General features: G+C 43.8%; 1 protein-coding gene across 2 annotated transcripts in view; it reads left to right on the forward strand.

Moving 5' to 3' along the window:
- Positions 1 to 5,428: 5,428 nt before the first annotated feature.
- The window catches only part of FBLN1 (fibulin 1), an 81,800-nt gene continuing 73,462 nt past the window's right edge, over positions 5,429 to 13,766 (forward strand). Inside the window, exon 1 of one of the 2 annotated variants that reach the window (XM_074901191.1) lies at positions 5,429 to 5,621. In XM_074901191.1, the coding sequence (XP_074757292.1) occupies positions 5,546 to 5,621 (76 nt within the window). In that variant the 5' untranslated portion in view covers positions 5,429 to 5,545. The remainder of the gene's footprint in view (positions 5,622 to 13,766) is intronic. The other variant, XM_074901190.1, reaches the window with a different exon arrangement.

Below are 13,766 nucleotides of genomic sequence, written 5' to 3' on the forward strand. Positions count from 1 at the left end.
AGAAAGCAAAGGAAATGTAGGCAACACTTACAAAATGTATACAAACTCCAAAATGGCGAAAAACTCAAAATGCTTAGAAGCAACGTTCTTGAAAAGGGTTCAGGGTTATGAGTCCCAGTCTGGAATATTTAACCGATCCACGCAAAGGGGAAAAAAATGTTCCCAGATTAATCTAGCAGTGGAAGGGTTTGTCTACAAGGAAGGCTCTATAAAGTAAGACAAGCTTCTTCTGACAGTCTTTAGGAATTTGAAAGGTAGAGCTCAGGTAGAGAGGTACAATCATCTGTATTGCTACCCGTATGGTGTAAGTGGCTTGGGCTTTTGGCATCCACATAATTATATATATGCATATATGTAATATTACTTTTATATGTATTTATATATATATGTAATATTATTTGTATAAAGAGCAGTCCAAATCAGGTCAGATATAAATGTCATCTGACACTGTAACTACTCTGGAAGGAGGCCTGAGCTAGCTTCTCTGCCTGACTTGAGCCACAAGGTGCCATCACAAGCCAGATGGTATCAAGGCGGTGGCTAGGTCAGGCTACTTGGCTAGACTTGAAGGCACAGTTTCCTACACACTAGGGAACAGAGGACGCTCTCAGTTCTCCCACCTTAGGGCCTGGCGTGACTCCGGCTGCTCTCCATTTGCTGTGGATAGTCAGTAGTTTGGGATTTGAGACTGGAGATGAGCCTGCAGTGTGGGGGACAAACCGATTTATTTCAGGGGAGGTTTTATTCCAAGCTAACCCCTAGCAAGGGTACGGTAGGTGCGTAGGAAGTGTCCACAAGCTACACCACCCTGAGGTGCTTTGATGGTCACTGATGATGCACAAAGCACTGAGAACATAGCAAGCTCAGCATAAATACAAGCCCAGAGATCTATTAAAAACTAGATTGATTTAGACACAAGCAAAAAAATTATTATCTGTAATGCCATTAGCAGTTTTGACAAATAACCAAGGACTATGGTGCATCCATCTCTGAAAAGCCTGACAAGTATTTTTTGTCAAAGTTGCCTTGTAGTTCAATGGGAAAACCTGCTGGTACTGTTCAGAAGGACAGGAGAGAGAGTTAGAATGGCACTGAAAAACCTTAAAAATCCTCTTCCAATATTAAAATGCTAAAACCGAAAAATTTCCCCAGCTTCCAATATTAAATGGTTATGTGACACGTCTTTTGGACAGAGTCTTCCTTATTATTCTAATTCAAAAAAGGCTCAGGTAGTGGTTTTTCCAGGAAAGAAGTCAAATGTCAGTTGTACTTTGCCCGTCCCAGTGTTGGGAGCTGAGCCGAGTGGGTCATTTGTACTCCAATAGCTGTGGATTTGCCTCCTGTAGAGTTTGGGGTCTTATTTTTACAGTGGGAAATGATAACATCCATATGGGCTTTTCTTAATCCTTGTGCATTTGCAGCAGTCAGTGATGTATTCTTCCTATTAAGAAGGAAAAGAGGCCTTTTTATGCATCTTTAGTGGGGCCTGTTTCTGTAACAAGAGCCAATATGTAGCTTGATTTGTTTGCCATAGGACCTAAGGAGCTTCCCGTTAGTAAACTATAGTTAGATTTCATTTCACAGAATCCCAGAATCATCTGGGTTGGAAAAGCCCTTGAAGATCATGTAGTCCAAGCATTAACCTCCCCCTGACCGTTCCCAACTCCCCCAGATCCCTCAGCGCTGGCTCAGCCCGACTCTTCAACCCCTCCAGGGATCCCGGGGACTCCCCCCTGCCCTGGGCAGCCCATTCCAACGCCCAACAGCCCCTTCTGCACAGAAATCCTTCCTCAGAGCCAGCCTGACCCTGCCCTGGGCAGCTTGAGGCCATTCCCTCGGGGCCTGGCGCTGGGGCCTTGGCTCCAGAGACTCACCCCCCCTCTCTGCCCCCTCCTGGCAGGGAGTTGCAGAGGGCCAGGAGGTCTCCCCTCAGCCTCCTCTGCTCCAGACTGAACCCCCCCAGTTCCCCCAGCCGCTCCCCAGCAGACCTGTGCTCCAGACCCTGCCCCAGCTCCGTTGCCCTTCTCTGGCCACGCATGAGTCATTCAATGGCCTTTTTGGGGTGAGGGGCCCAAATCCTTGTGAATCTGTTTTCTTCCTTGCAACATTCTTCCTGAAAACAGGGAAGATGATATGGTAATTTCCCTCTCTTTTGCTCAATTTGTGGGACAGATGGGTGGAGGAAAAAAAAAAAAAGATAAAATCAAGATTTGGAAGCTGCAGTAAAAGAGAGATGCTGGGAGGTACAACAGCTGGGACTTTGTTCGTTAGGCAGAGGTTGATGTCCTTACATAGGCCATCTCAGGAATTCCTGGTCCCATGAAACTACATAGCCAAATGACAAGTGAACCTTAGTTCACTGCCATAGGTGGTAATGGATTTGTGAGAGTAATTCTAAATCCTTTGTCCCTCTTCTTGCATGTATCCACTCTCGACTAGCCCCTTGGAAATGACGCGCAATGATTTGTTACCCTGTCATTACTCATTAATCTGAGCTTCTGCAAATGATTTTTATTCTTCTGAAGTAAAATAAAATCCCCATTAAAGAATTTGTTTGTTTTAAAAGTTACACAAAGGATTACAGGGCCTTTGCAAACAGATGCAAGAAAAAAAAATGTGGTTATGCAAAATGTTACCTCTCATAAGCCCTTACTTTCCATTGATTTCCAGGACCTTTGAATTGAGCCTGAAGTGTGTGGCTTAGCTCACTACAAAGCTTGGGGTCAGTAATTAGAATCACATGTACTCAAGGCCACTGAATCTGATTACAGCTGAGAGTGCCAATTGATACTGGAAATGTGTATTAATATTATGAAAAAAAAAAAAAAACAAAACACCCAGGAAACCCAAACCAAGGAAAAAAAACTGTTATCAGATCTGCAGATAACCACAGCCATGATGGTTTCTAGAAATATTTCTTGATCTGTTACTTGAATTTGCCTCATTTCTGGTAAATAGCTTGTGGTGGCAAGCTAAACAGGAATGAGGAATTCTTACTCTGGAGTAAGAATGTCCACACATGGTGTTAATCAGGGTAACTCCATGTGTGGACAGGCTATTATGTGTGACTTGACACAGTTTTAGTCAATCAGGTGAACTTCTTTCTACCCACCTTTAATCAATTAGGAGAGGTTTTAAAGTAAAGTGAAATAAGCCAATGTTGAACTGAGGCCAGAGTTTCTGTAGAGGGGATTCCACTGGTTCAGTTAAGCTGGCACAAACTTTAGACAAGGTGTGAGCTTTGTTAGTTGCCTCCTGCAGCTGTCTGGGAGGTGAAAAACAGTAGCTTGGAGGTTGTGATGAAACACCAAGGTCCCACTGTAACTGAGGGAAAATCCTTATAAACTGAGTTAGGGCATTTAAAGAAGAGGCAGAAATAGGTGTGCATGTGTAGGAAAAGAAAGGAAAAAATACCCCCAAATCAAGTCAGCTGTGTCTCCTTCTTCCCCTTCTCCAGCTGCCCCTTCCCAGAAAAATAGAGGGGGAAAAAACAAACCAACAAACAAAAAAGAAACAGCGGTCAAAAAAAGATGACCTGGGCATCGAGAGTGTGGAGAGGGGTCAGTTCTCTGCTGTCTCTTCCTGCAGTAGGGTTAGGAGGCACCGGGAGAAGGTTGGGTGGAGCCAGGTTCAAAAGGAACAAAAGGAAAATACCGCCGTGTTCTCCCTGTTCCTGCGCTGGAGACAGGCTACTGGGATGGTTGGACCCTTGGCCTCATGGCCATTTTTATGTTCTTGTGTAAGAAAAGAGAAGAACAAGTAACCTGGTGCAGAACAAAATCTGCACATTTTCAACTCTTAACTGCCTTCAATACTTTTTTTCCAGTAGGATATTTTGAGGATTGATACTTTAAAAGTTGCGTTATTGAGTAGTGACAATCGGAGTCCGTGTGGCACAACTGCCAAGTAAACACAAACTGACTTCCAACTGTTTGTCTGAGTAAAACCGAGGGCAAAGTATAGAGGGGTGATGAACTCTCCATTTGTTCCCAGTCCCATTTGCCTGCAAATATTATCCCCCACATTATCTTAAAAGATCTTGGCGACAGCATAGCCAACTGGATGCTTTCAACTCCAGCTTCCTTTGACCACTATCAGTATTTGTGTTCCCGTTTAAATAAGATAAGGCTTAAAAAAAAAAAAAAGGAGGGGAGAGGTAGAGAAGAGCAGGTTTAAAAAAAGGAGGAGGGAGGGAAGATAGAGAAGAGCAGGTTTAAAAAAAGAAAAAAAAAAAAAAGGGAGGGGAGAGATAGAGAAGAGCAGGTTTAAAAAAATAGAATAGGGGAGAGATAGAGCAGAGCAGGTTTAAAAAAAAGAAAAAAAGGAGGGGAGAGAGAGAGAAGAGCAGGTTTGTTGTTTTGTTTTTTGTTTGTTTTTTTTTTTAAAAAAAAGAGGGGAGAGATAGAGCAGAGCAGGTTTAAAAAAAAGAAGAATAAAGGAGGGGAGAGAGAGAGAGCAGAGGTTTGGAAAAAAAAAGAAAAAAAAAAGGGAGGGGAGAGAGATAGAGCAGAGCTGCCTCCTTCATTTGGGTTGAAATTCTCATCCTGACTTTTTTAAGAGAAGGGGGAGGGAAGAAGAGAATTTTTTTCCCCCAGTGAATTTCATTGAAAGATTCTAGAATCCCTCTCCTTTTTGAAACCCTTTTTATTGACAGAGGTTGGGTTGGAGTAAAATCCACAGGAAGACCAAGGACGGGGGTTGAAAATCTCCCCTCCCGAGGTTCAACCTTTCCTTCCCTGCTAGGTGGTTTCTTTTCTTTCTTTCTTTCTTTCTTTCTTTCTTTCTTTCTTTCTTTCTTTCTTTCTTTCTTTCTTTCTTTCTTTCTTTCTTTCTTTCTTTCTTTCTTTCTTTCTTTCTTTCTTTCTCTCTTTCTTTCTTTCTCTCTTTCTCTCTTTCTCTCTTTCTCTCTTTCTCTCTTTCTCTCTTTCTCTCTTTCTCTCTTTCTCTCTTTCTCTCTTTCTCTCTTTCTCTCTTTCTCTCTTTCTCTCTTTCTCTCTTTCTCTCTTTCTCTCTTTCTCTCTCTCTTTCTTTCCGTCTTTCTTTCCGTCTTTCTTTCGCTTCGCTTTGCCTTTTGTTTGTGGCTTTCTCCTACTTGGCACCGAGGGAAATCGCTGCATTTCTCCTTCACGGAATCCCTCCCGCCGGCCCTAGGTTGCCGCGGAGTAGCTGGAAAAGTTTTCCGAGCTAAAGGGGAGTCACTTAGAGAGCGTGTGTGTGTAGGGGGGTGGCGGGGAGAGAGGCTGGGGTCTCAGAAGCCGCAGGGTCTCTGCCTCCGAGCTCTGCTCCGCGCTGCGGGCCGGCGGTGAATTCAATCTTTGTGAAGCCCCCTGAGTGGGGAGGGGAGTAGTTGGGGGGTGTGTGTGTGTGTGTTCCTGCGAGCTCTTTCTCAACCGGTCTCAGGCGGCTGGGATAAACATCAGAAACAGCAGCAGCAAGGAAAAAAAAAAAAAAAAAAAAAAAGTGGGAGAGCCCGTTGGCCGCTGCCGGAGAGCCAAGCCCCCGCTCCGTGCCAGCGCTCCCGCCGGCGGGGAGCTGCGGGCGGCCCATGGACCAGCTCGGCGGGGCCCGGCCGCTGCTCCTGCTCCTGCTCCTGGCGCTGGTACCTCCGCTCCGGGGCCAAGGTAAGTGCGGGGGGAGAGCCCATCGCCGGGCGGCAGGCGGGTGCACCAGCACCCCCCTGCCCCTTCCTCCGGCGCCCCCGGGCCCGGCTCTGCCTTCGGGCACCCCGGCGGGCTGCGGGGCAGCGCTGAAGCCCCGCCTGGCCGGGAGGCTGCAGGCAGGGGGGGGACCTTCCCCCCCACGTCCCCATCCCCGGGCCGCCTGCCGGGGCCGCGCTCCCCGCGGCGGGGTGGGTGGGTGTGTGGATGGGGGGGGTGTACATCCCCCCCCGTACCCCCGGCCGGGCTTTAAAGCGCCTCTGCCACGTTCCAGTGAGGGGAAAGGCGTGGCGTGCACCGGCTCCGCCGGCGGCTCCCGGTACCCCCCCGTCCCCGTACACCCCCCCCCCCCCCCCCGGGGCTGCCGCCACCCGAGCGGGTTAGTTCTGCTCCGGGGGGGGCACCCGAGGGTGCGCCGGGACAGGCGTGGTGGGTGGGAGGGCGGAAGGTCGGTCCGTCCTCGGCCCGGGCACCCCCCAACCCAGCCTCGGGGCGGGGGGGGTGTCTGCGGGGTCTTTACAGCCCGGTGTCCCGGGAGTGAGGAGCTGGCGGGGCGGTGGGCGCCCGGGGTGTGTGTGTGTGTGTGTGTGTGTGTGTGTGTGTGTGTGTCCCCTCCAGCAGCGAAAGGTGGCGGGTTCAGTGACACCCGGCGAAGGTGAGAGGGTCCCAAACCCGGGGGAGGATTGGCTCTGATCCGCTGGAGACCAACTTACACCCCTAGAAAAGGAAAAACAGGATCAATAGTTGCATGAAATCTCGGTGGGGCGGGAGGGGTAGCGAAGCAAGGGATGCAGGAGATGGGAAACGTTTATGAATGATGTGGTGCGGTTGCTCGTGGAGCTGGACCCGGGCCGTGACTCCCTTTCCACAGTCTGTTCTTAATACCGTCTAAAAAAGAAGATATTCACTCGATTTAATTCAGTGTAGCAATCTGATGCAAATATAACTGCCAAGATAGGACAGAGAAACTCCTTTTCATATGGTGATAGTGAATTTACCATCCCTAACAGGTAAGTGGCCTTTTCTATTAGAGTAACCCCAAGGGGGCTGTTCACACTCGAGGCCTGATGATGCTGTAAGCCAGGCTTAGAAACATTCAGAAACATACAGTCTCAGGTTTAGGCCTAACAATGGCAGTCAAAAGCCGGTGAAGGAAATTATTTTTTACTGTATTTTATTATTTGTTAGAGTATTTTGGCTCTTAGATTTCCATATAGCAGAGCACTTGTCACAGATACCCTTCAAAATGTTTGCTTTTTGATAGAGAGATGTTAGCCACTCCTTTTCAAGAGGAGGGACAGAACACAGAAGATTGGAAAAGCAACATTTTAGTGCCACAATCCCCAAATAACTCCTACATTCTCTCAGACATCAGCGTGCATCAGCAAGACTGTGGCTTTGATGTATCACAGTGAATGGACATAGTCATTTTAAGCGTTCAACATTACTGTAAAACACCAAAGAATTTCATTTTGTAATCTCTGTACTTACATTTCTAAATACTTACTATTTAGAAAAATGGTAGGTAATTAGATATAGAAGCTCAGGTTTTGAAAGTCGTGTTTTTTAACACAAAGTATAGCCAAATTTGGCAGTAAAAGGTATATTGGGGTTTTATTCCCAAATAAAAATCCATACTCTCACTGAGAATTTCTAAATCCTTAGAGCTTTGAAAACAGTATACTGGATAAAATTAGATGTAAATGTATGAAAACAGATGAGGATCCTTGCTTAGGACACTACCTTTTGGAGGAGTAGACTTCGCTCAGATGAAATAATTACTAGTAGTTGTATTTAATAATTTAAAAGTACTAGGAATTATAATTTCTTTAAGAAAGATATTGGTTTTCCCCTGCATTATTTCACGTGGCCATCTGTGTTTTGCAGGCAAATGGAGTAATTAGCTTGTGAGATGCTGTTGTTTAAGTGCAGGCTCTTAGGGCTGAGCCTGGGTTCCTCTCTGTGACTGGGATAAGGGGCCTTGGGGCAAAGACCAGCTCCAAAGTGCTTTAGTGATACAAGTACCAAGTTACTAGGACAGTGTATCTCTGAAATAAAGCTTCCCCCTAAGCTTGTTACCATCAGTTTTCTCAATTGCTTTTCCTTACTAGTGAATCATCAAATCATCAGTATCAATTAATTAAAGTCCTTATCCTTAAAAATCATAAGGGTCTGCCTTCGGGGGAACTGCCCAGTGCATATGGATATAGATACGCCCTCATTCTTTGCAAGAGTAAGGGTCTTAAAAACATGCTAAATTTTGTAATGCAACTTTGTTTCATTGTAAATATTGCATTTTTTAAAAGATTTTTTTCCTTACGCTATAAACTACCTTCTACTGGAGAAGGTGAATTGCTCCCACCGTTATCCCCAGCCAGTGTATGAATAGTTTCATCCTCTGGCTGCGTCTTTGGCGTGTCTTGGTGCTACAGGCACAGACAGTTTAACTCACTAAACATCTGGAAGCACGTCTATTCAGGGTGAGCTTAGAGTTTGTAATAAAAAAAAATGTTCCACTGACTTTGTGGAATGAGTTTTATTTTAAGATTATGATTTTTACATGTGCTTTTATAGCAGTCAATTTATAAGAAGTATACGGGTGGAGGTAGGACTTAGAAAAGACTAATTCTATGCTTTCTTGCTTGCTATCATAGATAAAATCTCCCCCCAAAATCTCATACTACCAAAAAACACAGTTCTAAAATATGAGTGCTATCTCTAAATTAGTTTTCAGTTGAGTTTTGTTTTAATAGTCCGTTTTCAAACATGACGTTTTATTGCAATCAGGGGAAGGGCAAGATGTTAAACTCTTGTTTTTCATCGGTGTAATTGAAAGCAGACATGTTAGTGAAATCCAAGATGAAAATCCATAAACTAGCTTATCAAGTTACTGCAGTGTATTTATACTATTCTGTCAGATTTCGGGCATTATCTATTAGCAGGTCAATGGATTTTCAAAAGTTATTTATCTATCGTTGCACTTCAGCCTCTTCTGCCCATATCAACTTTACATGTGTTTTTAATAAATAGTTAAGAGCAACTTGTTCTACAATAATTTTATTAAAATTTTCTGAAATGAAAGATGGGTCTTAGCCTTCTGGGACTTGACAGAAATAGAGTTACCTGGGACCATGAAAGAATTTAAGTTTGGTTTTGTGAGTTATGGATAGATCTAAAGAAGTAGGTGGCAAAATCAATCCAGTAAACAGAGAATATGGGTTTACTAGATGTAGCAAAATACCTGTGGAGACTAAAAGGGGGTGGGATAGAGAAGGTCGAGAAAGAGAGGGCTGAAATCCAAATAAAACATCAGGGCATGGGCAAGAATTTTAATGGTAGCATAGAGTGGTTTAGTACGAAAGAGATAAATGAACAAAAGCTTTTGTGAAAAAGGTAGCAAAAAGTGATGGTTGACGTGATGGAAATTAGTAAAGTTGAGAAAGAACAAAATAAGCAGGTCATTTTAGCCAGAATAGGCAAAAGTTTTTGTAAAGCACTCAGGAAATGTCAAGCATGTGTAGATTCAATGGAAAAAAGTAGGCCAGGTGTTGAGATTTTAATAGTTAAATTGTCACTGGGAGAGCAGATAATATTGCTCCAAGGTAAGATGTAGACACGGAGGCAGAAGACTGGGAAGACTGCAGGGTGAGAAAGAGTAGAAAAATCGTCCTCAACAAAGTCTGTGAAGGAGTCATCAGGAGCAAGAGGGAGAACAGAGGAAAAGGGCACAAGAAGCAAAAAGGCAGAACGTGAAGGAGGCAAAGGGTCAGTACAGATCAGTGAAGAGCCCTAGAAGAATGTAAAGAATTACCGGCCATAATATTTTGTGAGTAAAAATTAGTTTAGAAACGCTCAGAGTAATGTCAAGTAAGCGGAGAAGGAACAGTCAAAGTAGTAGTACCTACGTAAGCTGATGTACCAGGTCATTTCCAGTCACAGGGAGAGTGTGTGGTAGGGGAAAACATGACAGTACCTGCCTCTTATCAGACTTGGTGAGGATTCTTGTCCTGCTGAAATCATCTCCGGCAAGACACTGGGAGGGTCCAGTAAAAGTTGTGTTGGAAGTTTTCTCTGATCGACAGGATGCAACAGCTCTAAAGAAGGATCTCCGGTGCTAATGCTTTCCTGAATATGCTGGCACCTCTTTGGCTAATGCAGTTAATGAAGCTTCTTGCCTTTCACTTTTTTAAACAAGTAACACTTCTTTTTTCTCAGCGCTCACGAGTACTTTGTCTCTGCTTTGTACTTAGTATAACCTACTTTAGACATAAAAGTATTGAGAAATCGCCCTTTAGATTTCAACTCTGTGCTGTTGGATCTTCAGGAGAAACTGAATCTCTAGATTCGCATGAATTCCCATTCGAATCCTTTTCAGTGAATCAAAGGAACTGAAAATTTTCATTCGGAAAAGCTGAATGACTTCTCTGATGAAGTTTTGGGTACTTACTACACAAGTAGAGGAAGTCCGTTATGTTCTGGATTATGCTAGCACCCACAAATGACCCAGACGGCACAAGGAGGGGAGATGTTCCCTGCTAAAAGGTTCACTTCTGAGTCTAGTCAAAATCTGGATTGAGACTTCAAACTTAGTAAATTTATCAATGCCAGAGTAAGTGTATGGATATAGAAATACTTTGTCTGGCATATTCCAGCTTTTTAGGGTGTTTCCTAGGATTTACTAAGCGCTGGAAGGATATATTGTACAGATGCTACCCGCAGTACATCTCTGAAATATTACAATCTTCCAGCTCTTATGACTGACTGAATTTCAAGTACCGAGTCCTTCTAATTATCAATATTTTGGAAGAAAAACTGGAAGAGTGAGATATCAATTTGCAGTTCTGTATAGAGTAATTTAAATAATGAGGAAAATCCCATGTAAGGGGGAGTATTAGTAACAGTTTCTCCAAAAGGAAATCTTCCCTAAATCAATGCTATATAATTATATATCCAAAAATGAATCTTTATTTTCTCCCTGCTCTGTAGTCTGTGGTTCCTTCCATACTTGAACCTTGTCCCATTGTGCTATAAATTTTGTCCCATCTACATAGCGTTTCCAGACTATTCTTTATGGCAATAGTAGAATATCGGAGTCTTTCATCATTGTCCATCTTTTTTTATTTTATAGTCAGCAATAAATATACGTACAGAGTAGACACGTTTCCCTTAAGCAGTATATAGAAACATAGTTATTCTTGCTAATTTTCTGGTCAGATGAAAACAGAGAAATCCTGGTGTGAAAATGTTTCTCCTGCAACCATTTTACATCAGCAAATATAGGAACGCTTGAGCATATGTATGCTTGATACTGAGATGTGCTGCTCTGTCGCATTCTCATATCCTTCCTATTTCAGTTGCTTTAATTTGAATATATACATGTCCTTGGACTCAATCCAAAGCTCTTTAAGATCTGTCTGAAGACTGTCATTGACTGCAGTACATTTTGGATCATGGCCTTTATGCAAATGAACAGGACTAACAACAGATTAATTGTAACACCTTATATAAAACTTCCTAATGACACAACTTTTTAAGATTTGAAATAAGAAACCAAGAGAAGATAAATATTTGTTCTTAAATGAGAAGGAAAAAGTGGCACTTCAGGCTATCAACACCCTGTGAAATAATTTCATTATTTGCATGATTTTTCCATACAGGGAGGAGCGAAGGACAAAATTTAGCATGTGCTTCTCAGAAAGAGAAGTTGCTGTTCTGATGATGATGATGATGAGTCTTTTTTGTAGGTCCCCCCATGTCATCTTGGTGAGACTGGGTTCTTTAGGCTGCCTGTGTCCATCAGAGCTGTGAATGCACCCTCTTTTTCATATTTTTATGAGGATGTAAGGTCTAGGACAGTCATTACTTATACTAAGCTGTTTACATGATGCTGACTTGGTAGACTCCAGTATTAAGTTTCTCTCAATATCTTCATGTCTTCTAGAAATCTTCAGAACAGCCTCCAGTCTTCTAGTCTTAGTATCTTTTGAACTCCAGCCTCCTCACAGAAATCAAAAAAATACCCTGTCTGAAAAGATTAAAAAATGCAAGTTAATTTGTTCACAGAAAAGCCATCTGCATGAAGCAGCAGTCTTCAGATGGTTGTTGAAATGTGTAAGAGGTAATAACAAAAGAATGGGTTTAAATGGCTTTTTGGAGTGGGCAGTGAGGTAATATATTATTAAAAATTCTCTGTCATCAGGGACATTGAAGCACAAGAGCACATTGCCTAGAGAGGTTATGCAGTCAGCTTCACTTGATACTGTTTTGAATGAAATAGAAAACTGCCTGGAACTGACCAAATTTTATCAGTTCTGCCTGACAGCAGTGGGTAGGACAAGATTACCTCTGGGGGCTCCTTCATCCCTATCTTTTGTGGTATTTTGATATGTATACGGGATGCCTTACGGTCTTGCAATAGTTGGAGTCGTCTTTTCTAATTTTTTAGTAGCCCGTTGCCTACTTTTTTGAAAGCTGTTTTTATTAGACCTGAGACAAAATAAAAAAAAAAACCACATTAAGGCACTCACTTTCCCCACCAGAGAAAATAAGGCATGTTGCAACATAGCGTTGCCTCCCTGAGGCCTGTTCTTATCGCCAAACATAGCAGCTACCTCATCACCAGCAATTGCCATGAAGGCTTTTAAGAGCTGCTTTTATAAACTGCAAACAGACACCTCATAAAACGAGGTTTGGCCATATCTGAAAAATCCCCCTAATTGTGTGATGGCCACTGCTGGTGCTACCAGAGCCACATTCCCCATAAATGAGTGTTCTCCAGACCGAAGAAGATTTCCAGTAAAATGTTGGCTGTTTTAAAACCAACCACAAAACACACTAACATACCAAGCATTTCCTTTAGGGTGCTGCTGCTTTAGTTAGTGTCCTAACTGGGTTTCTTCAGTGACTTCAGCTATCCTGAAATAATCACACTCAGCTGAGAATCCGTCTGAATGTGAAGGTTCCAACCCTTTAAGCCCGTTCGGAGAGGAGGATGTATTTTTTAGGAGCACACGGACTGTGAGTGATTTTCTGTCGGTCTGTAAAGACCCAGTGTGACCTCCACACTTGAAGGAGGGAAGTGCTGTCATCACAGACCCTCTTTGAGGCCAGACTAGTCTAGAGCAGTGCTGGGGAGGGACAGTTGGTGATGAACACAACCTTGCAGGCTGCAACAGATGTGCTGGAGATGGCCGCCTGGCTTGTGCCGCTGGGGCTATCGCAAGAGGGGGTGTCCTGGCTCCAAGTTTCAGGCATTTGTTACGAGGTTCAAGCGGGTATATTCTGTGAGGGAACCTGTAAGAACAACCTAGTGGAAGGACTGAGAATAGTTTACTGTCCCAAGGTGACTAATGGCACAGCTCAGCTCTGTCCATCCTACCCCGTCAGTATATTGGCATGTTTGATGTACGGTCTTGAGGTAAATAAGAACGTCTCTGCAGCAAAAGATCCCATTCAGTGTTTACTTCTTTCTCTGCATATAAAATGGAGGAAGGACATCTTCATCCCAACTCCAGTCTGAAGAGATCCAGTAAACACATCACCTCATATAGAGAATGGCAATGCTTTCCTGCATCGCTCCATTACTCCCAAGCATTTGCTTCAGGGCCTGTTTTCTGTTCTATGTCTGTCATAGTTTCAGGTCTCCTTCACCCTTTCCTCTACTCTGTGTGCCTGATCCCTAGGCTTACACACGGTATCAAGATGCAACAAGGCTGTACTTATCATGTTAGTCTATTACCAGTTGGAGCTTTGAAGTCAGCTGGTTTCCCTCTTGTCTAATCCAGTCTCTGGGTCTATTTGATGCCTCGAGTGGCCAGCCAAAGTGTATTTGCGTTGCCAGAAACAGCATTTCCACAGCTTATTGTAAGGACAGCCAAAAAATCAAGACTACAGATCCCAGCTGTGAGCGTTTGACTGCCATCCCTGCTACAAAGGCAGTTGACTCGTCCACCTAATATCAGCCAGGTGTCATTGTTTTGGCAACAGATGGTTTGGCGTGGCAGAGCAGGCCAAGCATGCTTTGTCTGCCCTGAACCTGTACCGCAGCGAAGCCTTGGCCAAAGGGCCACGCAGTTGCTCTGCTTTGATGTCAGGAGACTGCAGCTGTAA

This window comes from Athene noctua, chromosome 3 (genome assembly GCF_965140245.1).
Source record: "Athene noctua chromosome 3, bAthNoc1.hap1.1, whole genome shotgun sequence".
Classification (NCBI taxonomy): domain Eukaryota; kingdom Metazoa; phylum Chordata; class Aves; order Strigiformes; family Strigidae; genus Athene; species Athene noctua.